The sequence below is a fragment of the Watersipora subatra genome, chromosome 10 (assembly GCF_963576615.1).
Source record: "Watersipora subatra chromosome 10, tzWatSuba1.1, whole genome shotgun sequence".
In the NCBI taxonomy this organism is placed as follows: domain Eukaryota; kingdom Metazoa; phylum Bryozoa; class Gymnolaemata; order Cheilostomatida; family Watersiporidae; genus Watersipora; species Watersipora subatra.
In genome coordinates this window covers 14,610,887-14,636,815 of record NC_088717.1, presented here as the reverse complement: position 1 = coordinate 14,636,815, position 25,929 = coordinate 14,610,887, and the positions used below count along the sequence as shown (strand labels likewise).

The 25,929-nt window shown below is 36.4% G+C and overlaps 1 protein-coding gene across 3 annotated transcripts; it reads left to right on the top strand.

Annotated features, from left to right (window-relative positions):
• The first annotated feature begins 3,407 nt into the window (after positions 1-3,407).
• Positions 3,408-25,888, top strand: LOC137407355 (4-hydroxybenzoate polyprenyltransferase, mitochondrial-like). Of its 3 annotated transcripts, none has more exons than XM_068093981.1 (8): positions 3,408-3,602; positions 4,981-5,272; positions 6,186-6,352; positions 10,564-10,685; positions 13,896-13,981; positions 14,992-15,125; positions 23,672-23,860; positions 25,244-25,888. In XM_068093981.1, exons 2-8 carry the CDS (start codon positions 4,990-4,992, stop codon positions 25,358-25,360), a joined length of 1,098 nt encoding a protein of 365 aa, XP_067950082.1. In that variant the 5' UTR covers positions 3,408-3,602; positions 4,981-4,989; the 3' UTR covers positions 25,361-25,888. The 3 variants fall into 3 exon arrangements, with proteins under 3 accessions (XP_067950082.1, XP_067950083.1, XP_067950081.1); XM_068093982.1 differs by lacking the exon at positions 14,992-15,125 and adding an exon at positions 18,071-18,204 and having other exon boundaries at positions 4,975-5,272; XM_068093980.1 differs by having other exon boundaries at positions 4,975-5,272.
• Positions 25,889-25,929: the final 41 nt, after the last annotated feature.

The following is a 25,929-nucleotide window of genomic DNA, read 5'->3' as shown; positions in this document are numbered from 1 at the left end:
AAATTGTGAATAGCTATCACATACTTTGTGTTGTTTTACACCTACTACTGTTTAGTACGAAGTTACTAACTACTGTAATAAGTACAACATATATAGTAGTTTTTTGTTACAAAATAAAATGAGCTCCTTTACTTTCAGAAACCTGTTAAACTTATTGTTTAGCCCAGTACATGGAACCAGCCAAGTATTTTTGGTTTACTACTCAAACACCTTTTTCTAAAATTGAAAGCCGTCATAACAAAAATAGTGTAGCGGACACTATTTTAATTATTATTAAAAATTTAATTTAAATTTTTTTTAATTTATTATTAAAAAAACAGCAATTAGTTAACATCATAAGAAAAGATTAGTAACAGCGAATTTCAATTCAGCTTGCTTTTTGCGGTGATAGCGTTTACAGGTAACTATAACAGCTGGCAGAGACAGCGAGTCAACTAACGAACCGTTGTAACGGGAAACAAACATTTTCCAATAGGAACTATACTCTTCCCACTACAGAAGATGGGTTGAAAAATAGACCGCCATGGCGTTCAATTAAATGTTTTGCGGTATGTGTTAAACTAAGGAGCTGAATTACTTTGGTAGGTATACCAAAACTTAGGGTCGGCAATGAACAATCCATACTAATGAGGATTTGATCCCGGAACCTCCCATTCACAAGGCAACAAGCTAGCCCATTAAGCTACATGGAATGCATTGTATTCATCGTGCAATATGATTCATTATCTAGGTTTAAAGTACGCATAGCGACTCTACGTTACGCACAGCGTCACTTGTGCTTGCTCTCACAGCTCTTATTAGTAAGTTTAGCAATACAAATACTATCTTACTCAAATTAGCCAATAGCAACTATATTACCTGCCACTGTTTATAAAGTGTTTTAATACCCATTCAATGCCTGGCATTCGGCTAGTTATATATATATATATATATATATATATATATATATATATATGTATCTAAGTGTTTGTCTTTTTGTTAAACCCTGTGTCCAGTTGTAGTAGGCCTAATTGAAATCTAGCAATAAAAAATTCACTCGGCGCGGGATTTGATCTCGAGACCTCTAGATCTAAAGGCAGCGAATTGACCCATTAAGATACACGGAATACAATGGATTTATTGGGTAAATAGTCATTGGTTAAGATACTCACACTTAAAAGCTTGTTTGGGGTTAATAACCAGCACTGTTGACCGTTACGTGTAACAATTGTTAAACTGACCCAAAACGTGGGTAGTATTTAAGTCAAAATTTTAGTTAAGATCTAGCTTTCCAAGTAAGTCACTCAGATTAATTAGGCAATAATTCTATTACCCGTGCAATGCTGAACATTCGGCTAGTATATGTGTATATACTAGCTACCTGGTGTCGCCCGGGTGTCAAAAATCTTATAAAGCTTATTGTTTCTTATATAAGCTTATAAACAATGAGAAGTAATGAGAGTTGCCGGCCACTTGCTGGCAGGCAACTCTTATTAGTTCTCATTGTTTGTAAGTTGATTTTTAATACCATTTTCCATTAGCAATGTGCCAGGCTAATGGCAAGTGGTAAGTAACTCTCATAATTTCTTATTGTCTTTAAGCTGATTTTTGCCTACCACTTGCTGGCAATTGCCTTCTAGCAGTGGCAGGCAACTCTCTAGCAACTGGCAGGCCATTGCCAAGTGGCTTGGCACATTGCCAATAGAAATTTCCAGTAAGATAGTTAATAGGCTTCTAATGACCGGTACGCCATTACGTTGTGTCAGCATTGTCCAGCTACCCTATTCTAATAATAGCTTTAGCTGGAGGGACACACATACACACATACACACATGCTTTGAAAAATTCCTATACATGTATATACTGTATATAGAGGATAAACCAATCCAACTGGAGGGCTTGTTCTTGGCAGGCAAGAAGAGTTGCACGAAGCTGGGACAAGCTGATCGGTTAGCAAACTGGTTACCGTGCTACCAGAGCACATTCAGCACATTCTTCACTTTCATGAGGGTGAAGGGGACGTGGGTCAAACTACTGAGGAGAAACGCTTCATTGTACTAAGATAGGGATCCTGGCTTATACATCAACCGCCATACTAACGTGGACCAGATAATGGAACCAAGGCAGAATGACAGGTGCTAGATCTCTTTGACAAGAAGCTCATCGAGCACACTGGAGGCACTTGGAGTTTCCCGGTAGCGCTGGTCTAAAGGAAGGATGGGAAGTGACAGTTCTGTGTCGACTACCGTTGGCTGATTGCAGTCCCAAAGCAGGATGCCTACCCCCTTCCCTGACCGATGACAGCCTCGACACCCTCTCTAGCAGCAAGTTCTTTAGCGAGCTGGATCTGGTCAGTGGCTACTGGCAGGTGCCATTGGATGCCAATGCCCAGGAGAGATCGATTGGGAGTGGAAGGTTTTGCCATTCGGACTCACGTTTCACACCAGCCATTTTCCAGAGACTAATGAAACTTGTACTGCATGGCATACATTGGGGGACACTATTGCTCTACTTGGACATCATAATAGCCATCACGCCGGACTTTGACACATACTAATGATATAATTCAAATGTTCAGTTTCTATTTAACTAATAGTCATACCTTTTGTATAATGTGTAGGGCACGACCCAGCGATGTCCTTTGTCCTTGCCGTGAATCTAGTTTGGCGAATATATGTCTCTCTCTGTGGCGAGTGTCTGTGTGGCTTGGAGGACCACTACTGCATATAGTTAATGTCCTTTTCTATAATAGTTGTGGTTTCATGTGGCCAAGTGTCTGTCTTTCTTGGAAGCTATCTTCTCCTAGCTCACCACTAGCTATCTCACTCTCCACTCCTTAACACTTCCCTCTATATAACTAGGGTAAGTGCTAATATTAGATTAGTATACTATAGAATTACATGTTCCTGGTTGTCGTTAACAGTAAGTAAAGGTATAATGTTATCTGAGGTGTAGTCTGTTCAGTATCTCGGTATAGACTGCCCAAGGAAAAGAAATGCACTTGCTATTATACTGTCTTGTCAAGTGTGAGTTGTCTGTCACTAGGCAAACAATATAATCATGGGGCGGCAACTCCAAATCTCAATTATTATGTGATAAGCAACCAGGCACTGCTGGAACTGGGAATAGTAATGGCTAAATGAATATGAGTTATTTTACTCATATTACCTACACTCACTGGAAGAGGTGTTCTACCGAGGGAAGGAAGCTATCATTATAATTAATTAATTATCATTTATTGAGGAGCGCGTACATGAACGTACATGTATTATGTATATCTTCGAGTACTGTAATTAACATCGGCAGGTTTAGTGCGCGGAGGCGAATCGTCAATTACTTTTACGTCCGCGATGTTTAGGCATCAATAACTGTGTTTATTGAGCGGTTTCGATTTGCGAAACGTGAGCCCTCCTCGTGTGTACGTGCTTTGCGAAAACTTCTCATTAACCTAACCTCATCATATAACTTCTATTTGTTACGTTTTGCTAACAGACTCGGAGCTGCTTGTTTTTTTTTATTGATTGTCAACCGTTTACCTTCATTTGTTAACTTTGGTAGTAATAGTTGCTTTACAATAAATCTGTATGCGAAAGTAGGATTTATAACGGAAAGTCGTTATTCAAGTAGATAAGATTTTTGTCACAAAATATTAGCAGAGACCATATTAACCTGTATTAAACCAGCACATCAGTAATCAAACAATTTTTTGACAAATCACATTCTAGTCTTATTATGTGACGACGATTGTTTCTTCTTTAGCTTCAGAATACAACGCCGACTGATAGGAGGTAAACAAGCATGTAGTCCTAATGATATTTCACTCATAGCTTTTGAATAGCTATTAGCTTCGTTACTTGCTTTAATAGCTGTCTCAAAGTAATTTTTGCGATTAGCCTCTGCAAGCAACAAATTGATAAACGCGATATTTTTAAAAACGGATTAACCAAGAAAAATAGCTCTAGATTGTTAAAGCACCAATAATTACTTATGCTTTTGTAAGAGAGTTCAATATTTGATTTATATTGGGTCTTTTATGATTTTTATTTTATAGTTGTAACCTAGAGTGCCTTAGTTATCCTATTGATGGCTTGACTAGTATATTGCTTAGCTAGGCCAAACTTTGGCGGTCTCACTCAATGAGAAATGTTTACACTGTTTAATAGTCTTTAAAAGACAGAAAGGAATGTGCAACTTTTGTTACACCAATAACATGTGAAATGCATCAATCTCCTGTATCAATGAAACAACATGTTGCTAGTGCTATAAACATGCAAGAGAAGTTATGTGGAGTGCAAACGATTGTTCAGTGTTGTTCACTAACATGAACAAGCATTGTATGAGCTTCATAAGAAGAAACATGTACTACAGCAATACTAATAAGCGCCCACTAAACAATACAGAAAACAGACAAATGACCATTGCATAGTTTTACAATATCGCCGATAAATAATAATCTGTGAATCTGTTGCCTTGAGGATTGATAAAATATTTTGAACTATAGAAAACAAGAAAAAATCACCTAGGGAAAGTACAGTTATTATTACTTGCTAATTTAGTGCTGTATTTAAAGCATGCTGTCGGAGTGGCAGTGTACCTTTTTATGGATGCCTTTAGGTAATAATCAAAAATACCCAAGTAACAGTTACCAATATGTGCACTAATATACCAAATGTCTGTTGAAAAAACTGAATGTAAAAATGTTTGCTAGCAATACATGTTGTAGGCCTACTGCTTCTAGTTGCTCTATAATTTGCACTTTACTAATAAGTTTCAAAACTGGACTATTACAAAAAATTAGCCAAGTTGTTGTGCTTGGTTATTGGCTAGCACGGTTAAATGAAGTATAGCTCTTGGTTTGAGGTTGAACCAATGTAAAAACTTTTTATTGTTGGTTCAACCATTCTTTCGCATAAGTACTTACCATTTCTGTGGTACTATTAATGGGAATGCAGATTTTTAGTTTGAGCTCGATTACTTGCAATATGTTCGCTTTAGTTACAGACTCTTCCCATGTCAGGATTCAGGAGGTTGGGATTTAAATTGCTGCAGAAGCAAGTGGTATGCACCACATGCCTACCCTGCTTCTCTTTAAACACTCCCTCTCTTGTATCGACAAATGTCGCAATTTTAAGAAGTACCTGTCCTGCTTTATCCTTCACCTTGTGGAGCTACACTCAAGTGCGAGAACTTTCATTAGGCAACAGGGCCAGCATTTCTGCAAAGAGCCTTATAGACAAGTCTCCACCTTCACTAAAGCCATACTTACAGCTGAGTCGACTTGATCGGCCGATAGGTAGGCTTGTGGATGTACATTTCACTGCTTAACGCTGTCCAAGTCAGGCTATTTTTAATGATTTCATAAGATTTGACTTTGTAAAAAGAACTCAATTATATTTTACCTTGGAGGTGAAATAATACTATGCCTTAGTCAGAACAAGTTTCTAATCAAAGCAGTTATTCAATGTATTGATAGTTTTAAAATTTACTTTAATATTTTTTGACTAATTTGCAAAAACCAAGTATGCATAATTTGTTGTAGTTTTGCTATATTGTACCTAAACTTACTGTTGTACACGTGTTTATTCAGCCTTAAATTGAAGATAAATGTGTAACTTCTAACTGTGAACCCCTCAACTAGTTTAAATGATACAAATGCCATGGACACCTATTATGTTTCTGTGCAGTTCCAACAGTTTTTTCTTTTCATGCAATGCTGTGACATTGGCACATGCAATTACCACCATTATAATAATTTTAATGGTACCTATTCTGGCACTCTGGCGCATCGTAAGAGATTGTCTAGTGTAATAACTAGGTGTACAATTATTCCAAAAAAACAGCAAGATGGTTGATTGGCGCAGGTGTTACAGTATTGGTCTATTAAGCTGAAAGTCATGAGTTCGAATCTTGTTGAAAGTGTTTTTCCTAACACTCTGAGCATTGCTCCGTACAGACGAACAGACATGATTTTTATTATAGTGAAGAGTACATATTATATTTTAATAATCATAATGATAATAATACTTTTACTACAATAGTAATAGTCACTATTTTAAGCTGTTACACGCAAAATATTTTAGGATGGCTTCGTAGTGTTTATTAGTTTTCTGATAAGAATACATAATTATTCACACCTGGAGTTTGTAAGCGAGGTTTCGAGGAGTAAGGTTTCCATGGTTGTATCTTATATATTAATATTGCTGTAGGCACCTGGCTGCTCTACCTTCCTTGCACATGGAGTATATCACTTGCCGCTGCCCCTGGCTGCCTACCAGATCTCTATCTCCTCTCCTTATTTGGTTGTGGAGCTATTATAATGCGAGGTGCTGGCTGCACCATTAATGATATGTGGGATAGAGATTTTGACTCTCAGGTATTTTGATACACTCACTGCCTTGGTTGTTCCACTCAGTTTACTTACACTGTTTCTGTTTTGGAGGATATTTTTTATTCCAAAAACAGGTGGTGGCCTCTTTAAATCTTGTGTATAATTATATTTACTGGTACCCTGGTAGTCCAATGTGCTGTGAGATATGGTCATGTGTAATAACTATGATCAAAAATATATTATTGATCAAAAATACTTAAATAATTCAGGTAGCCTTAGTAAGTGCACACTACAGCTATATGTATACAGTGGACGTTTCTATCACTAAATTTCAGTAACAAAGAATTTTGGTGAAGTTTCTGCTTCCTACTACGTAAAAAATTCCATATAACGTAATGTTTAAAGTCAGGCAAGTTCTCAAATTCGATTGGAATGTTACTCAATCTTATCACACTTGCGAGAGAAAAATGATGCTCGTATAAAGCTATACCTATTATATACTGTCATACTTCAACTTACGAGTGCCCCAACATACGAGAAACTTGAGATACGAGCCAGCTCTTGAGCAAGTTTTAGCACTAATATACGAACCATGTTTGAGATACGAGCACGTGAGTCAGTGGCCAAGTATGTCGGATGTGTCTTCATGAGAACAGCATCACTCTGTATTTTTTAACTGCTCAGGTTATACTTTTGCATCGTGTTTTTTGTGCGCGTTTTCAGTGTAGAATTATGTGAATTAAAAGAACTGTGCATAGACTGAAAGTTAACCGGTACAATAATGGATAATGCAAAGAATAAGCGAATGATCGAATGATAAGAATTGAAATTAAACGTGAAATTATTGAAAAAATATGAGAAAGGTGTACGTGTGATTGAGATGGCTCGCCAATATGACAGAAATACATCCACAATATTCACAATTATCAAACAGAAGGATAATATTAAGGGCATTAAGCCTGCAAAAGGAGTAACCATAGTTTCCAAACGGCATAGCGGTCTTTACGTCGAGATGGAGAGACTGCTCATGCTTTGGATAAAAGACAAACAATTAGCCGGCAACAGCATCACTGAAACGATACTATGTGTAAAGGCCGGTACTATCTATCAAGACTATAAACATAGACATTTAGACAAGTTGGCTAGTGGTAGTGCATTCGCCCTTGACGACATCTGTGTTCGTCCTTTTCGCAACATGTTGAAAGGGCGACAAAGGCAAACGTCCTTAGATAGGTTTCTCTTAAAACGACCGGCTGATTGTGAGAGTGAAACAAAGGAAAAATTAGATAAGCCATGAGAAGAAATTTAAAACTATGAACGCCAAAAAATTTTAATTACGTTAAGTTTAAAAATAAAAGTTTGCATTCAAGTCTGTGCATCAGAATCCAAATTTATCAAAGTCAAATGTTGTAATGAAGGATAACCTTTCTCTCCTTCTTTGGCAAATACTGGCGTTAGCTGCTATCCATCGTTTTTTTAAGCCATCAAGTCGTTTGTACATGCGCTCATTCACGAAAAAGCCGCCATATTGGTAGAAGACGATCGTTTTTCTTTTATTTACTAGTACTTTCAGATGTTGTTTTGATACTATAATAAAAAATAGCAAACAAAAACATCGTTTTCAAATTACCATTGCAAAAGCTTCGTGTTTTTAACGATAAAATTGTCTATAAAGATGGCCGACAACGATAAAATGACGTCACGACAAAACAAAGGATTGTACATGTATGTATTTAATTTTACATTTTAATTAACCACATTTTCTTGGATTATTTTTTATTTGTTGCTTTTTGAAAGCATGTGGTAAGTTAGGACAATTACCAACATGTTTTTTTTGTCACAGTATCTTGTTTTAAGTGTTTTTGTTTGTTTCTCAGAGTATGAAAACCAATCAATATATATTTAATTGTTCTATATATAAATAAATTGCACCAACATGCGAGTAAATCGGCATACCAGCGCAGTCCCGGAACGCATTAAGCTCGTAAGTTGAAGTATGACTGTATACAACTTTCGCAGCATCCTAGTCCGTCGTGATAGGTCGTCAAATGTGTCAACAAAACAGAGAACAGCTGCTGCGCAATTGTTCATAAATACAGAGGCGATCGATTGGTGTAGGTGCTACAGCGTCGGTTTACCAATCTACATGTAAATGTGACGAGTTGGAGTATCGTCAAAAGTTCTCTTTTATCCTAGCCTTGAGCAATGGGTACAAATAGATGACGAACAGGTAGAACCACTCTTTATAGTAAAAATATTTTGTTGTTTTACCTTATTGTAGAGGTATAAAATATTTGTTATTAATTTTACTTTGCAGAATAGACTTTGCTGTTTAGAAAAAATTAAGCAAATCATCATTAATGAACGTCGAAGATGTTTGCTCCCCATCAACTTGATTACTGTAAAAATTACCGCAACCATAGCCTATAAAACCTGTAAGATTGATCAGAAAAAGGAGAAAAGTTGCAAACCAATAAACCAATAATGTTGCAGTAACATGGTAATGGTACAGTAAGGGTACAGCCCACAAATTAGAAGAGGTAAGCCAAGTTTTCCCTTTTTGCATAGCCAAAGGGTTGAGTTTGAAAAGATCTTGGAACAGATTAGGCAATTTACATGTGTTTTACTGTTCTTCTTACATAAATTCCATATAACTTCAACGTTCCTGAAACGGATTATTTACATTGTAGGAGCGTCTACTGTATACACTTGTACATATATATATATACATACACAGTGCGCCCTCAGTGTACGATTACCCTGATATACTATTTTTACACCTTACGAAGTGGAACATGATGATTTTTTTCACCTCACCATACAAATCTTATTTCACCATACGAATTCGACAAAATTTTCACTCGAGTACAAATTTGGCAGTCGGTGTGCTTATTACGTATGCAAAATAAAAAAGACGCCCAAATGCTATTCATCGAAAACATTTTCACAATGCTTGGAAAAGACACATTGACCGCTTTCTCTAAGTTCAGCAATTCTCATTCAGCAATTCTCACTATTTTGTTTTTAAACCAGTAGCAAAGTTGGAGTTGTGATTTCTTCAAAGAAATCAGTGGTCAGACAACTTCTCTTAACCTGCTAACAAAAATCCACTTCACCACAAAAACAGCATCGTTTGGGTTGTCTTGTCGAATTACGTTGAAAAAGGTTTTACACACGTCTGCTGAAAGTTGTAGTTGAAACGAAAACAGAAACTGATGAACAATAAAATTTTAGTGATAAACAGTTGAAATTCACTAAAATATTTAAAAAAAATGCTAAAACTTGGCTTTAAGCGTGTGTGTTTAGTAAGCTAAACTTATTTAGGGTGAATTCAAAGTTTATATTATACATAGGTTTGTCTCGAAGGTAAGAACTCCCTGCATTATAATGTTACATTTTATTGCAGATCACAACCATTAAATACAATAAAATTACTATTGGTAGCTATAGTTACTAAGGTTAACATACTATTTTGTTACTACCCGTAGGTTTGAATATGTACAGCACTTATAACATTTTAAAGACTTTTATTAGGGGTGGTTACATTATATAATTACTATGGTTTCTATACTCCTACATACGATTTTTTCACCATACGATGCCAACCCTGGAACGGATCGAAATCGTATCCTGAGGGTGCACTGTACAATGATTTTCTCAGTGTACAGTAGCAACAGCAGTAGGCTCTAACCTAGTGTGAATGTTGGAACTACAACCACCTACCTGGATCACTATTTGAGTCTGGCTCTCAGCTTTCATCATCAAAGATTTCAACTAGCGTGTTAATAAAAACTAATCCCCTGTTAGCGGCCATTTTTCATTTTTAGGTCTGTTTGAAATACCCTCAGTAGTTCGGTGATATCTTATGAACTAGTAGTTTAATGAACTTGCACCTTCAGAATTATACTGAGAAGGTCTCAAGCACAAAACAAACAAGATTACTACTTAAACTGTAAGTAGGCGAATGCATAGCGAAGCTATGAGGTGTTGTTTTCTCAGGCAAAGAATTTGATGGGAAAACAACTCCTTATATTATTAGAGGCCCAGGCTTAAAAGGGCTGGCTCTCTAATATAAAACTGTTATGTACACAAATGTATATCAACTAGTTACACCTTTATGATAACTAGTCAGATGCTTTTCTAAGTGACTCGGAAAGCTTCTATTTCCTGATTGACTTTTTGTATCTCCATATTTTTACTAACTGATAATTTTGGACTAGAATACACTGTAATTTCATAGAATTATTTTGTTACAGGTGGCAAGGACGAAGTCTCGTCCACTGGCCAGTGGAGAAGTACATATAAGCCAAGCATGGACATATCTAGCCTTGCAGCTCACTGCGGGTTTGGCTTGTCTGCTTCAGCTTAATTTTCACAGGTAAGTCCTACAGGCTACCCATTTACAGGTAAGTCCTACAGGTTACCCATTTACAGGTAAGTCCTAGAGGTTCCATATTTACGGGTAAGTCTTACAGGTTTCATTTGCCAAGGCGTGACTCACTTGCCACAATGGTAAAGCTAAAGTAAAGTTTAGCTAAGCGAACATCGCCCTTTGTATCATGAGTCTTTCATACCAATGTCCACTCAGAGGTTTCAGTTACCTATCATTTTTTGTGTGAATAGCAACCAATGTGACCCAAGTTTACTAGTCTTGTTAATTTGCTAGTGATACTCGGCTACTACACTCATAGACCTATTAACTATTAACAGGACATTAGTAGGACACCTATTAACTATTAGTAGGACACTGTGGCCTTGCATTGCCCAGTCTAGTATAGTTAATATGTCTATGACTACACTATTGAAAAGAACATTGCTAATATAGGCAACTAACTGTTTTTTCTGCATGGGATAAATTATTCTAGTAGAAACCACTGATATTAAAACTGAACAAATCAATTATACTAGTGGTGCAAAGATGGTAGTGTTAGTCATTTGAGTTGTAGTGTTAGTCACTTGAGTTGTAGTATTAGTCACTTGAGTTGTAGTGTTAGTCATTTCAGTTGTATTGTTAGTCATTTGAGTTGTAGTGTTAGTCATTTGAGTTGTAGTGTTAGTAACTTGAGTTGTAGTATTAGTCACTTGAGTCATAATGTTAGTCATTTGAATTGTATTGTTAGTCATTTGAGTTGTAGCGTTAGTCATTTGAGTTGTTGTGTTAGTCATTTGAGATGTTTTAGTCATTTGAATAGTAGTGTTAGTCATTTGAGTTGTAGTGTTAGTCATTTGAGTTGTAGTGTTAGTCACTTGAGTGGTAGTGTTAGTCGTTTGAGTTGTATTGTTAGTCATTTGAGTTGTAGCGTTAGTCATTTGAGTTGTTGTGTTAGTCATTTGAGATGTTTTAGTCATTTGAGTTGTAGTGTTAGTCATTTGAGTGGTAGTGTTAGTCATGTGAGTTGTTGTGTTAGTCACTTGAGTTGTAGTGTTAGTCACTTGAGTTGTTTTAGTCATTTGAGTTATTGTACTTGTCAGTTCAGTGACTTTGAAATCAATAAGCAAGCATGATAACTATATACGTACATTCATAGTAGGTCAAACCTGTACATTAGGAAGTTCAACTGTTATGACATTTTCTTCATGCTCCAAAACCATAACTTTTGAGTAAAAGTTTGTTGATTTCATTTCATAGTTTAAAAACTTGGTGATATTTCAAGTAGTTATATGTAACATATAAAATAATAGTAGTCTATTATATAAAGGCATATGAAAAACCCAAATGTAATTGTAATATTCTGTAAACAACTAAACTTATAGAGTAATATCAAATAGCAAGAGATTTTTGTTGTCGCTTTTTCATTATGTTAATGACAGGATAACGAAGGTATAATTTTAGCCTTACAGGAAACAGTAGAGATAGAGTTAGTCAAACCTAGATTACGTGAACTTAGCATAACTTGTTTATATATTTTTGTATTTGATATTTATCACAGTATTTTAATTCTATGGTAAGCATGTTCTTCCTTCTTCACCGCTACTACCACTCGCAGTACTCTCCTTGGTATGCATGATTGCAAAACTATTATGGAAGGTATAAAGCCCTTTTTAGCGGAGCATTCTAGAACCAAATATGTAAAAGTCAACTGCATACGTACCTACATGTATATACTGCATACGTACCTACATGTATATACTGCATACGTACCTACATGTATATACTGCATACGTACCTACATGTATATACTGCATACGTACCTACATGTATATACTGCATACGTACCTACATGTATATACTGCATACGTACCTACATGTATATACTGCATACGTACCTACATGTATATACTGATTTTCAAAACTTTGTATGCCGTATGTTTGAAATTACTTAGAATGTCACCTCAAAGATTTGTTTAGGTTTTACATTCTGCATCGTAAAAATTGTATGTTAAGATGATTTTAGATCAAGGTCGGACTGCAATATTATCTATCTTTATGTCATCACATGTATTTTAAATATATTGACACAGGTTTCTCTATATGAATTGTTTTCGTAACATTTGACATTCCACATGTAAACGTTGTGCAAGATATGTAGGTAACTAGTGTTTTGGTCTTTTGTTAAATTTGGTTCCACTCAGCATTAGATCGTCTAAACCTACAGATGGAATTAATCTATTTCCAACATTATTTCCGACATGTGGCGTTTGCAGAATCCTAAAACTGGCAGTTTTGTAAGTCTGTACAAATCATTATAGAGTTGCGAATGGACCTTTATTAGAATATGAATTTTGTTACGAAGTTGTGTTGCTCTGTTTTTTCACTTACACCTGACTTACTTGGTGTTGTTTTTGCTTGCTGACAAATGTTCATTATTTTACTTATTAAAGAACACGAGGAGGATCTTGTTGAAACCCTTAGCATATTTTTGTTCAATAGTATTCAAATTACATTTACAGTATATTAACTAAGTTGTCTAGTTAGTTTTTGTCATGAGGAAGTGAAGGTGATGTAAGAACAAAAAGTCTGAAATGAATGAAAATGTGAAAGTTGGACTTAATAATTAAAGATAAAAATAAAAATATTAGGTACAAAAATAAGTTATGTTAATTTATGGCTCACATACATGCATTCAAGGCCAACTAACTTAGTATCTCTCTCATCATTCATCACTCATCCAACCTTACCTACTCGCCTTCCACTTCCTGTCTTGCCAAGATTACGCATTCGTTCACCCGATGAGCGACAATAAAATCTTTCTTTTGTTGATTATTGGTTTATTATTTCTTACTTAAAATTTATTACATTGAGTTTTTATGAAGTTCTATATAGTGCATTGGTTTTCATGTTAAATACGTGTATATTTACTTGAAGTGATTGTCATCAAGTTCTTGAGCTGTGCAACAAAGTAAGCGAAATACAGTGTATTTGTATCAGAATTTTTGCTCTAAAATACATTAATTTTGAGATACAAAGAATATGTCGGCGGGGATTAGCATTGTATGTTGAGGTCTGACTTTGTTGGCTGTAGTAAGAACATCTGATGCGGCACTCTTGCTAACAGATACTTCTGTTGCAGAGCCTTAGCCTATGACAAGACAATCTACAGCCAGCGTATCATCTGGAAGTTGAAAAAATATCTCTTTTCTTTTGTAGCATTGTGGTAGGAGCGAGTTCTCTTGCCTTTGTGGTTTCTTACCCTCTCTTCAAAAGAGTAACCTACTGGCCACAGATAGCATTAGGTTTGTTCTTTCAATCTAACAGTCCTTGCTGCAAGGGTATCATGGTTAATTTTTATAGAAACTATTCAATGGGATTTGTCTGCACTTAGAGGCTTTCTATACAGCTGTTTCTCAAAAGATGTTATTTAGGCAGTGTGATAGCAAACAATAAAACTGTCTTGTTTTTGGTTGGCTTAGTATGATACCATCGAAGCTATATTTATCATCACCTCAGCATACGAATTTTCCTGCAAATATGTAACATTAGAGCGAGTATTTTACCTGTCTGAAGTAATTTTCTACAGACAACTTTCACAGATCCTCAAAGCATCGCTATTTTGTAAGGAAAAGTTTGTAAAAACCCTATAAATAGCAAAAAATATAAAAGCAAAGTTAGTTTAAGCTAATTGTGTTGAAGTTAGTTTGAGTTGTGCTGTGTATGTACAGCACATCCGAGTGTATCTACCTCTGTGAGTTGAAACTAACCATGATAGTGTCTTCTATTGGTTGTTTGACTAATTTAATTGTTTTATACATTCTGTATAATTTCCTGCAGTATCTATTATGTAAATTTTGGGTATTGCAGCGAATTTAATGAACTACGGGAGATTCTTTTTTTGGAATTTTTGAGCCAACATGCGATCTTGAAACGAATGAACCTTGTATATTGGGTTTTGGTTGCATAATACATGTAGCTTTAAGCTGAAAGATATGCATCCTAATCTAGTTGCGGGCAGTTTATTACGCAATCATGGAAGCATTTTTGACTGACTACTGCAGAGATCAATGTTTTACTATAGATATTTAGGGAGTTTGAGATATAGAGATCAATGGGTTATTCCAGAAATAATTGGCCTGCAGTAAATATTTAAGACTGTTGGAAAATAAAAAAATTTTACCATCACATTTCCTGGTTTATTGCAGTTATACAGTTGGCCTTGTTTTGAGGTGTTTCTCAAATTTTGTTATGTTTATTCTGTGGATGTATTTATGCTTGTGCAAGGCGATTGTTGGTGTTTTTATGATTATAGGTTTAACATTCAATTGGGGAGCTATATTAGGCTGGACTGCAGTAAATAATTCTATAGACTTGGGAGTTGTTCTACCCCTATACATGTCAAGTATTATGTGGACCCTTGCATATGACACTATTTACGCCCATCAGGTACTTTGTCGTATAGTTAATTAGCAGTATGCGCGGTGATAGCCCACTAGTGAGTGTTTAGGAGGCTGGTTCTCTGTGACCAGATGGAGTTTTGAAACCAAACTGTTTTAAAGACTTTGCATAAGACACGGATCATATGCGTGTGCAGTTTGGATGCAATCGGCCAAAAAAGGGAAATTCATGGCTTTTATGTGAACTCACCAACAGAGACGCATGCACATAATGACTAAACGGGATATAGGTAGATAATCCAATTTGGCACCTTACCGCTACCTCTTTGGCCTGTTTGCAAGGTATACTTGAACAAGTTACCAAAACTCTGGTTTCATTGCATTACTACCTCTGACAGCACTACCTCTGACAGCATTACCTCTGACAGCGCTACCTTTGACAGCATTACCTCTGACAGCATTGCCTCTGTCGGCGCTACCTCTGACAGCATTGCCTCTGTCAGTGCTACCTCTAACAGCATTGCCTCTGTCAGCGCTGCCTCTGACAGCGCTTCCTCTGACAGCATTGTCTCTGTCAGTGCTACCTCTGTCAGTGCTACCTCTGACAGCATTCCTTCTGCCATCACTACCTCTGACAGCGCTACCTCTGACAGCGCTACTTCTGACAGCGCTACCTCTGACAGCGCTACCTTTGACAGCGCTACCTCTGACAGCGCTACCTCTGGCAGTGCTATGCTACCTCTGTCGCTATCTAAAAAGAATTTTGTACAAAAGGCACTCTTTAGGTGTTTGAAATGAATTTGTAGTGAATTGACATAAAGCTAAGTATTTATTTATTTTATATTATAAGATATATATCTATATATAAATCTCAAAGTTTGTCATGTGTGTGTATGACCTTAGATATGACCTTAGGTATGTCCGGTTATATCTATTAAAATTTTGGAATTAAAAGCTCACATAATTGCAAAAGCCGGTCAAGGCTTTTCATGCAGACAATAGTACTATCTCGAGTAGGAATAGCCTCTACATTCGCTTTCTGTTAGGTCAGACAAAGACAGTCCGATATCTCCTTTTTACATTTGTACCAGTATCGAGAGATACCAGTATCGTCGTATTCAAAGTTTTGTTGGATAACTTTTGCTGGAACAGTAATCTTTTTTATACATACACTTCTATGTACTTCTATTATTAATTCAATTTATTCACGATTTTTATTTTGTGCTCTTAGCTCGTATTAATTGTGTCATTACCAAATCATCTTTTATTGTAATCATAGCAAAAAACTTAATTTAGTTATTACTTGCTAATTGTTTCACATTTACATTTAAACACTTTTATAGTTGTTTTATTTTGTTTCTTAATTTATTTGACCTGCACAAAAAATTTCCCTGATGATATGAAGTCTAAAAGTTTCGGTTGCTTGACAAAGTTTGAAACCTTTACAGTTGTTTTATTTATTCGCCTAATTTATTTAAACTGTACAAAACACTTTTCTCATGATACGAAGTTTGAAAGTTGAATAGTAACCGTTGCTATACGTTAAATAAAAAATTTTTTCTGTGCAAAGACTTTTATTACTCGGACAACGCCGGTCATTCAGTACTATATATCTATACTGACAGAAAGCCCGGCGTTGCACAGGTAATTAAAAATCGGCTTATAAACAGTGACAGTTAATGTAGTTGCCTGCCATTAGCCTGGCACATTGCCAAAGACTAATTTGAGCAACCTAGTAAACTTACTAATAAAAGCCGTGAGAGCAAGCATAAAATTAAATTGCGCTGTAACAGACAGTGATGACTTATTTTAACCTGCATAGTGACATATGTCGCCCAATGAATCCATCAATCTCACGTAGCTTAATTGGTAAGGAATTTGTTTGGTGAGTGGGAGGTTCCAGGATTAAATCCTTTGCGGTACGGATTTTTCATTCTAATATTTTATAGCTACAGCCGGACAAACCGAAGGACACACAAATTTTGAGATATATATATAGGTATAGCATACATGTATATAAAATTATATATACATTGCATTCTCAGGATACGATTTTGATTCGTTCCAAGGTTGGCATCGTATGGTGAAAAAATTGTATGTAGGGGTATAGAAACCATTGTAATTACATAATGCAAACATCCCCTGGTAACAATTGTTAAAGTTTCATAAAAGTGCAGTGCATATTCAAAATTAGTGATAAAACAGTATGTCAATCTTAGTTCTCTATAGTTACCTACAGTAACTTTATTGTATTTAGTGTATTTAATGGTTATGATCAGCAATAAAATGTAACATTATATACTAGGTATACGTTGTAGGAGCGTCTACTGTATACATGTATATATAACTGCAGTGTGCGCTTACTAAGGCTGCCTGAATTATTTAAGTATTTTTGGTCAAGAATATATTTTTTGCATATTTAACTAGCTCAAAAATAATCACAATGTTCCCTTTCAATAATTTATTTTCAAGATTGTTTATGCATTAAGAAAAGTATGTATCAAATTACCGTCATCTCTTGTGTGGTCATAGCTGTAACTCCTACTGACAAGTTCATACTGACAAGCTCTTCTCATGGTTACTACTCGAAGTACCTGCCTACTACTTGTTACCTGCGTCGGTAGTAGTCTTGGTCTAATAGTCAGATGACCACTCTGCCACACGAATAGTAGCTGAAATTCTTTGTCATACCGCGTATACACCAGAGGACCACCTGAATGTACAGTCCGATCTACTTCATATGATTCTTTTAAAGAATACCGAGGATTTGACTGCTCTGCCCTTTGTCTTGGTGAATCTGAAATTGTCCGGTGTTGTCCTAAATTCACTGTGCGCATGTGATCAATGCAGCACCTAATGTGGCGGAGGAACTGGGAAAGACTCAAATTATTGACATTTTTGTTGGCATGTATGGGTAGGGCAACTCCTTTTGTACCTCTAAAAAACCACTTGAGAATCTTCACCCAATGTAACCGAGCAATGGTCTTTGTTTAGGCATAACCCTTAACTATGGCGTGCTGCTGGGCAGCTCCGCAGTGAATGGCTATTGTGATTGGCCAGAAGTGCTACCACTTTACGTTTCGGCTGTATTATGGACAATGATATTTGATACAATCTATTCACATCAGGTAAACTTCTTGGCTAGCTTGCATGGCAGTCCAGCTCATACACTCTGCCACTCAATTCTGATTAATACCGTTTCTATTCAAGTCTTCGTCTGAAGATCTCTCTGACTTTAAACAATGGTGTTGGTTGCTGACTCATCATACGGGCTCCGCAAGCTGATTAGTCCTTTCCTCGCTAGACTCCCAGACTTCCTATCTTAACTTTTTTAGGCTAACAAGCAACAATTGCTACTCCCTTTTCTTATTATGCTCAGAGCACTTCCTGGCTTCCTGTAGACCTCATGTTCGTCATTAGTACAATCAGGCTAGCTGTCTTTTCTCTGCCAAGTCCTCTCTAGGATGTTTCTATGTCCTCTGTTTTTTCTAGGATGTTTCTATGTCCACCGTTCTCTCTAGGATGTTTCCATGTCTTCTGTCCTCTCTAGAATGTTTCCATGTCCTCTTCAGATGTTTCTATGTCTTCAATGCCAGTTTACACTTTTTCATCGCGAGGCTCTTCCTGCTTCTTTCTGTGATTCTGTCTTTGATTTGTGTTGTAATTTGGTATACACGTATATTCTCTCATAAAGCTGTCAACTGTACAGTTGACAGCTTCGCTTCTTGGAAACATAAGAGGAAGTTTCTACACTGTTCTAAAATAGCTGCTGATAGATAGTCCAAAGCCTGGTTTCCATATCGATTGTGAGACCCCGGCGGTAATCTTGTGCAGCAAAACACTTGCGACGCTAGGCTCGGCGGCTTCTGTTCACATAAAACTGCATTGCCAATAATCACATAAAAATGTTTGCTTGCCATGCCCTTTTGATAAGGCTGACCTTCACCTGTACAGCGCCTTTTGGGAAGGTTTTGCCTGCGGCTCTTCGCGAAATTTAAAAGCGCCTGCACCCGGCGCATTGGTTCACATTTCACCGCTGATAGCTTGCGGTGCTGTCGCCGGTGCTTGCGGCATATATGGAAACCAGGTTTTAGGCTAGTTTATACTGAATGCGGTCTGAATGCAGTGGTAATAGGAAAACTTACGGGCCTTGCGCATCAACATTAGTGTAGTGGACCTATGCATGTTTTACTATACTAAAGAAAATACGTTTTCTTTAGTATGTTCTTCAGAAATGTTCTAGGTCGAACATTTCTGCCTCGCTTTACTGATGTTAACCTTGATGTTATCGGACTGTCTCTGTATTAAAAATTACAATGTATTTGCTATATTAAAATGAAGCTTAAACATTCAAATTGTTTGAAAATGTATTTATAAAATGGTTATAAAATTTTCAATTTAATTATTTGTTATAGTTCATGGTCTACCAATACTCAGCTGGTCATGCAACTAGCTTAACCTTTTCATTCCGAATATCGATTTATTCGAGAAGAAGTTCGTTACCCTCCTGGGCCGAATCCTGAATTTTCCGGGAGTGATTTTTTAAGCGGTTTGTGCAAATGTCGTTTGCTATGTTGTAATTCTACTGCCATATTCCGAAAGTAAACATTCTCAGTTTTTAATTGTGTACCAGTTTGCTATTTGTTGGAGCTCGTAAAATGAGCTAATAAGGCTTTGTCACTCAAATCGGTGTTAGAACAGTTCACCGTATCACCCATCTGAGGATTGTTTGTTTTTTTCAGTAGTATCATTATAATTTGAAAATTAATTTCAATATTATATTCCAACTCTACAGTTTCATCACTTAACCACTAGCTCAAGATAAGTCTCAAAAGCAGATGTAATTATAAAATTTACTTACAGATATTCCTAAATACTAGACTTTGAATAAAAGCTGAGCAAGACGTCAAATAATAACGGTAGTTTCTACTATCTGACTGAGTTTGACTGCTGTCATAGTAGTTTTTGTTACGAATTGAGTAAACTTTGATGGAGTAAGATTTTATTTTCAAGCAGTCTTACTACTTGCTGCTGAAGTTGTTCATATTGTAAATAATAACTACTCAATAGCGGCTGAATACAATCAGAAGTTGACCAGGCATGTTTTACATAATCACAATTATCTCAGCTTATAGTGCATGGATCTTCATATTTTTTACTGTTCACGGTAGCAAATGTACCTACAAACTAAACTCATAGCTGGCCAAGTTTGGGTTTTTTCATGTTTTTTTATTTTGCTCGTAAAAAGTTTCTTTGCACATAGTTACATTATTTCAATATAGACATATAGCTTGAAGTTTGTTCTACAAACTGAATGAAAACAAAAACAGAATGGAAACAAAATTATTAGAAAATGAGATACAAGCGATTTAGTAAGCCGAGTCTATGACTTGTGAGCAGCCAATTGATTAATTGGGCCTGGATGCCGCCATAAAGTTATTTAATTGGACCTAAAATGGTCAAGGTAAAATAATATCAATAATGCAGTACGTCTGACAAATTAGTATTTATGAAATTTCATTTGTTATAAAAACTTGTGTATATAGGGAATATTGATCAACGGCTGTCTATTTCACCATACAAGCACCATCAGCTATCTATGTAATATAGCTGTACTATAGATGTAATATAGCTGTAATATAGATGTAATATAGCTGTAATATAGCTGTAATATAGCTGTAATATATGTGTATGTTCTGGTTGTGAACAAAATAATTGATTTTGGAAAATGAGTCATTGTGATGACCTTCACCTAATATTTTGTGCCAAAACTGTTGTTAGGGACAGAGTGTAGATAATGGCAGCGATAAAAGCTGTGTGGGTGTCTGAGTATTGTTTTTTGCTGCCAGAGATGATGATTTCCTTCAAACCGAGTTCAAATAGCATCCGGTGTAAACCAGGCACGAGCAGCTATTAGCATGGGCTGGCCAGCATCTGCATGGCTTCATATGATTTATTCTCCTGCCTAATCTTTGACCATTCTACCAAAACAATGAAGTTACCTGCGTTCACACCACAATTGATATATAAAGTATTTATTTCAATTTCAGCATTTTTAACTTATTTGAAGTTCAGTATTAATGATAGCTTTTGGTGCGGGATACATTTGCTGCATATTACAGCTGTCTATAATCCTATCCTTTGAACTGCCTAAGAAATACCTATAGTGGTAGGTCAATCATGGTTCTACCGCTTTTTTCTTGAAGATTAGAAACTGCAGTATCAGCATGCGAAGAAGCTCTTGTTGAACAAATATTTTAGTGGGCCAATCACAAAGCATCGTCTTAATTCCAGATAAGATTAAATGGATTTTAGCTGATCTTCGGATAACGGATTATGGTTTTAACTTTCGCAACTGTCTCCAAAACACACAAAAGCAGTTGAAAGCTTTGTTGATCGTTTCTCCAAAGACTGATGTGCTCAGAGCCTTGCGCCTTGTATGGTTTGCATTCAGGGCCCAGCTAAGGGGCTGCATTATATATGCATCATTAAATACAAGTCAAGTGCGTAGTGACAGAAAGATAACAGGTGGCATCATAGAGATAGATCACGGGCAGTTAATTAGCCTTTCAATGTAATAATCATTAAGACTCTTAAACCTGTTGCTGATGAAGCAGGACATCAAAACATTTGCTGTCCTAGAAATCAGAAGCTAGCTTAGCAATGAGCTGTTCGCCATGTCAAGCTGAGCTGTTATTTCCTGCCAGGTTTTTTGTTTTGGAGATTTGGTGACATTAGACAAGCTTTCGTACATTAAATTCCACAGTGTTGAAACTTTGACACAAAATCTGTCTCACCACACGGCTATGGAACTTTTCATCATGTGTCTAACAGGAAATTCAGCTGTTCAAAAAAACTCATAAATCAAAATCGTTTATGGCAAAGTGCATAGGTATCTTTTCATAACTCAAAATGAAGTTCATCAAACATCCAACCTTGTTCTTCACCATTCTAATGTTCATCACACGTAAAGATCATCTTGTGGAATTTATCTTATGCATCGCTGATGATCGTGGAATATCATCTCATCACACATCATCCAAGGTCTAAAGAGTGTCGTATCCGGTAACTGAGCATTTTTTGACTGATTTACTGGTGATTTTCCGATTTGTATTGTCCAGGCAATCCTTTACCTATGAAATCATAGTCAGCAAAGTTGTAGCATATTTTTGGTGGCAGTGCGAGTTGTCTCACCTCTGCTGTCAGTGGAATTAATCTTGCCAAACTTTTGAGATTGGTTGATTGATGTTAAAATAGGTTTTCATGTGAAACCTCAACGTTGCACCACGTCCGCCTAAGAGCCAAAAATTGTAGCCAATACCTAATGAATAAGGAGACAGTTCAATGACAACCTCATCTATTATGTTTAATACAGTATACTAAAGCTATCGCAAGCACATGCATAGATAGATTATAGTTTTAAACAAGTGCCGATATCATTTGAATATGCAGACATTCACTAGAGCGAACCGCAGCTATATCGAACTCCATAGATAAATAGATATTTGATTTAGCCGTGTTCTACCATACAACATACAGTTTGCTCTCTAACAATGTTCTTTCCTAGAAATCCTTGACCTCTTATTGCCTCTGCTAGTCTCATTAAGCTTAAAATGAAGCATTTCAATGAAACTTCAACCTTGATTCAAAAAATGCCAAAACTGGACCTGTTACATTATTCAGTATAAGTGTATAATATCCAAAATTCTGGCTACTCCTTTTCCTCTGAGTGGTATGCTAATAGAGCATCGTTGTCTCAAGTCATACTGTTGCTTTGATTATCATTAATGACCTGCATTTTAATGAAATGCTTGCTAAGAAATATATAATATACGCTTGGCTAGCTATGCTTGTCATGGGTGGAATCTGCCAACTTGAATCCATATACATCTATATATACATATATTTTGGCTAGTTTCTTTGCAATGTTGTGTAGAGTGATTGGTTTGGCTCATTGGCTAGATAAATAGTGTAATCTCTAACAAATGATCAAAGACATGAGTGGGCGGCTACATTTAGCATACCATTTATTTGAAGGTTTGTTACAGCTGCTACTGGTGTTTTCTTAGTGTCTGTTTCTTTCAAAGTGACCTTTTCAGAAGGTATATACCAGCATGTGTGTGCAATCAGTATTGTGACATGTAGTTGTGGATGTAGTAGCCCTCTGATTTTTGCAACGGCTTGCAAACCGCTATTATACCCGTAGTACTCGAGTGACAATCCATGCTGTTCTGTATAGCTGCCAGAGGTGACCAGTGTGATCTTGTATGAATGTCACATAGATTAGCCAATGGCCAGAGATATTTAGTCGCTCACCGCAGACTTCTTTTTTGATAAACAAACTGGTTTTGTTTTTATGTTGGTCATTTTAGTGGATAAATATTGATATATATTATATGTTAACTCGTATATAATATATATTTATATATTATATATGTATATGATATATATATATATTATATGTCAATACCTATAGCCTATAATATATATTTATATATTAATTATATATCATGTACATATTTTATGTCAAATAAAGTTAATATATTTCATATATGAACTTCATCACATGTAAGATGTAGTTTTGCTATTACTCAGGACAAGGAAGATGATGTTAAAGTAGGTGTGAAGTCGACAGCACTGCGATTTGGGGAAAACAGCAAGCTTTGGCTGAGCGGTTTCACAGCTGCCATGATCCCTGGGCTCATCATGACAGGCATCTATTCTAATCAGACTTGGCCGTATTATCTGGGGGTCGTTGGGGTCATAACCCACCTGTCACATCAGGTAACTAATGATTACATGCTAAGGTGATTTCTCTATACAAGACTAGTGGTAAATGATTGAAGGAAAGTCTAGGGGAGAATCGCTTATGAATATTGCAGTCAGTCACACCTCCTATGGTCAAATGAATATTGCAGTCAGTCACGCCTCCTAAGGTCATATGGAGGTCATATGCCATCGCTGTGTTTGAATATGAATGTGCTAGCAGTTTGCCTTTGCTTTTGTTGAACTAAAGTTTTTCAAAGTATTTTTTTAAGTAATGCGCTGTGTTGGTTTGTGCTTAGATATGTCAACCATGGCTCATTTACTAAATGGAACGACTGATATGTGCATATAGTCACCTCGGCATACTAATTTTCCAACATGTGGTACAAAATTCCAGCAAGTATTTGCCTCTATACATATGAACGTTTGCAGTTTTTTGAAGTGTTGCATTTTTGTCATTGAACGAGAAGAGGCTTGTGATAATTAATCCAGAATATTGTATAAATGATAAAAAGTATCATGGTAAGTTAGTTTATTCACCTAGTCTTTATTATAGTAAGTTATACAGCATGTCTCTATAACTACCTCTACCTGCGTACCTACAGCCAACACTCATCTCTTAAGCTAAAAGTGATAATAAACTCTCATTGATCATTACTTTAATAATTTAGTTTTTTATAGTTATTTCTTCTCATAGTTGTATATAATGTTTGTTTTGACACTGTGTGTGATGAACTACAGTATCAGAGTATCTGGTAAGCAGAGAGTTATTTCTGAATATCCAAGTATTTGCTCTAAGATATGAAGGTTTTAGTTTATGAGTTGACTTTGTATGTCAACTCATAAATGGCGGGGGGGGGGGGGGGGGAAGGGTTGAGGGGGGGGGGGAGGGAGGGAATTCCTTGTAAGTTGATCAGCTATCACCTAATGGTCTAAAACTCCTGACCTGCAAACCACAGGTTGGGGTTCAGTTCCTAAAAAAAGGCAACTGGTGGTGGCAGGAAGGACATTCAACTTTTAATTGCTCTATATAACCAATGATATACAGCCCCCTAATCCTAATACACAATCCTAACAGAGCTCCATCATTAAACCCCGCCCATATGAGAGCCGTCGGCTACCCTTGGGGGGCTGTATATCATTGATATAACTAGGCGTATCTCCAGTCATCGAGGTTCTCTCGGACTCCGACATGTTCAGTCAATATCATAAACATTGTTTGTGCAAAAGTACTCTTAAAAACATGTACAGTTCCTGCTAAGCAGGCAGCACTCATGGTATTCGGGCTATTGCTCACACATATACAAGTTAAGAACAGAAGTAACCATGGGAAGAATTTTTACCAATTAATGTTAGAACGCTTTTGTTGTTTCTGTTATACTTTAGTAATCTTTCTTGCAGATCTATTCTGTAAACTTGAATGATGCAGATGACTGTCTCAAAAAGTTTAAATCTAACAGAAATCTTGGACTTATCTTCCTCGGTGCAATAGTAGCAAGCAATCTATTGAAGACTTGACAAGTGCAGACAACTACATACATCCTGTATGTGATTGCTGAATGTCTTCGGCAGAGTGTGTGGATATTCGTTGGGCCGACTAATTGTCTCGTTTAATGAAGCGAGTGTCACCGGGTAGCTTCTGATATGGATGCTGTTAGCGTGGCTGGCTGACTCATGGCGTGGATTGTCTACGTCAAAGTGGTAGCTTTTGGAAACGTTTTGGTGCGTCGACACAGTGATTTAATGCTTGCATCAGGCTATGATAAATTTCTATCGGAAATATATTTGTAATATTTGTCAAATCTAGTCAAAGAGGAAAAAGAGATATTTGTGATACACCCACTTTCTGTTGTTTTCCACCCACTTAAATTGTGACACTCATGATAGGTTCTTGGCTTTTTAACTGCCTTTTAAGTAATGATTTGATTCATCACTTTTATCACCCATACAGACTTACTTCTGTATTTCATTTGTGTGATGTTTGTTGTTGCATTCACTGAATAGTAGACTGCTTTAAATTTGAAATTTACTCACCATTCCTTGAAATTTATTGCTAATGCACAAAGATTGTTGGCAAGATCTTGTGA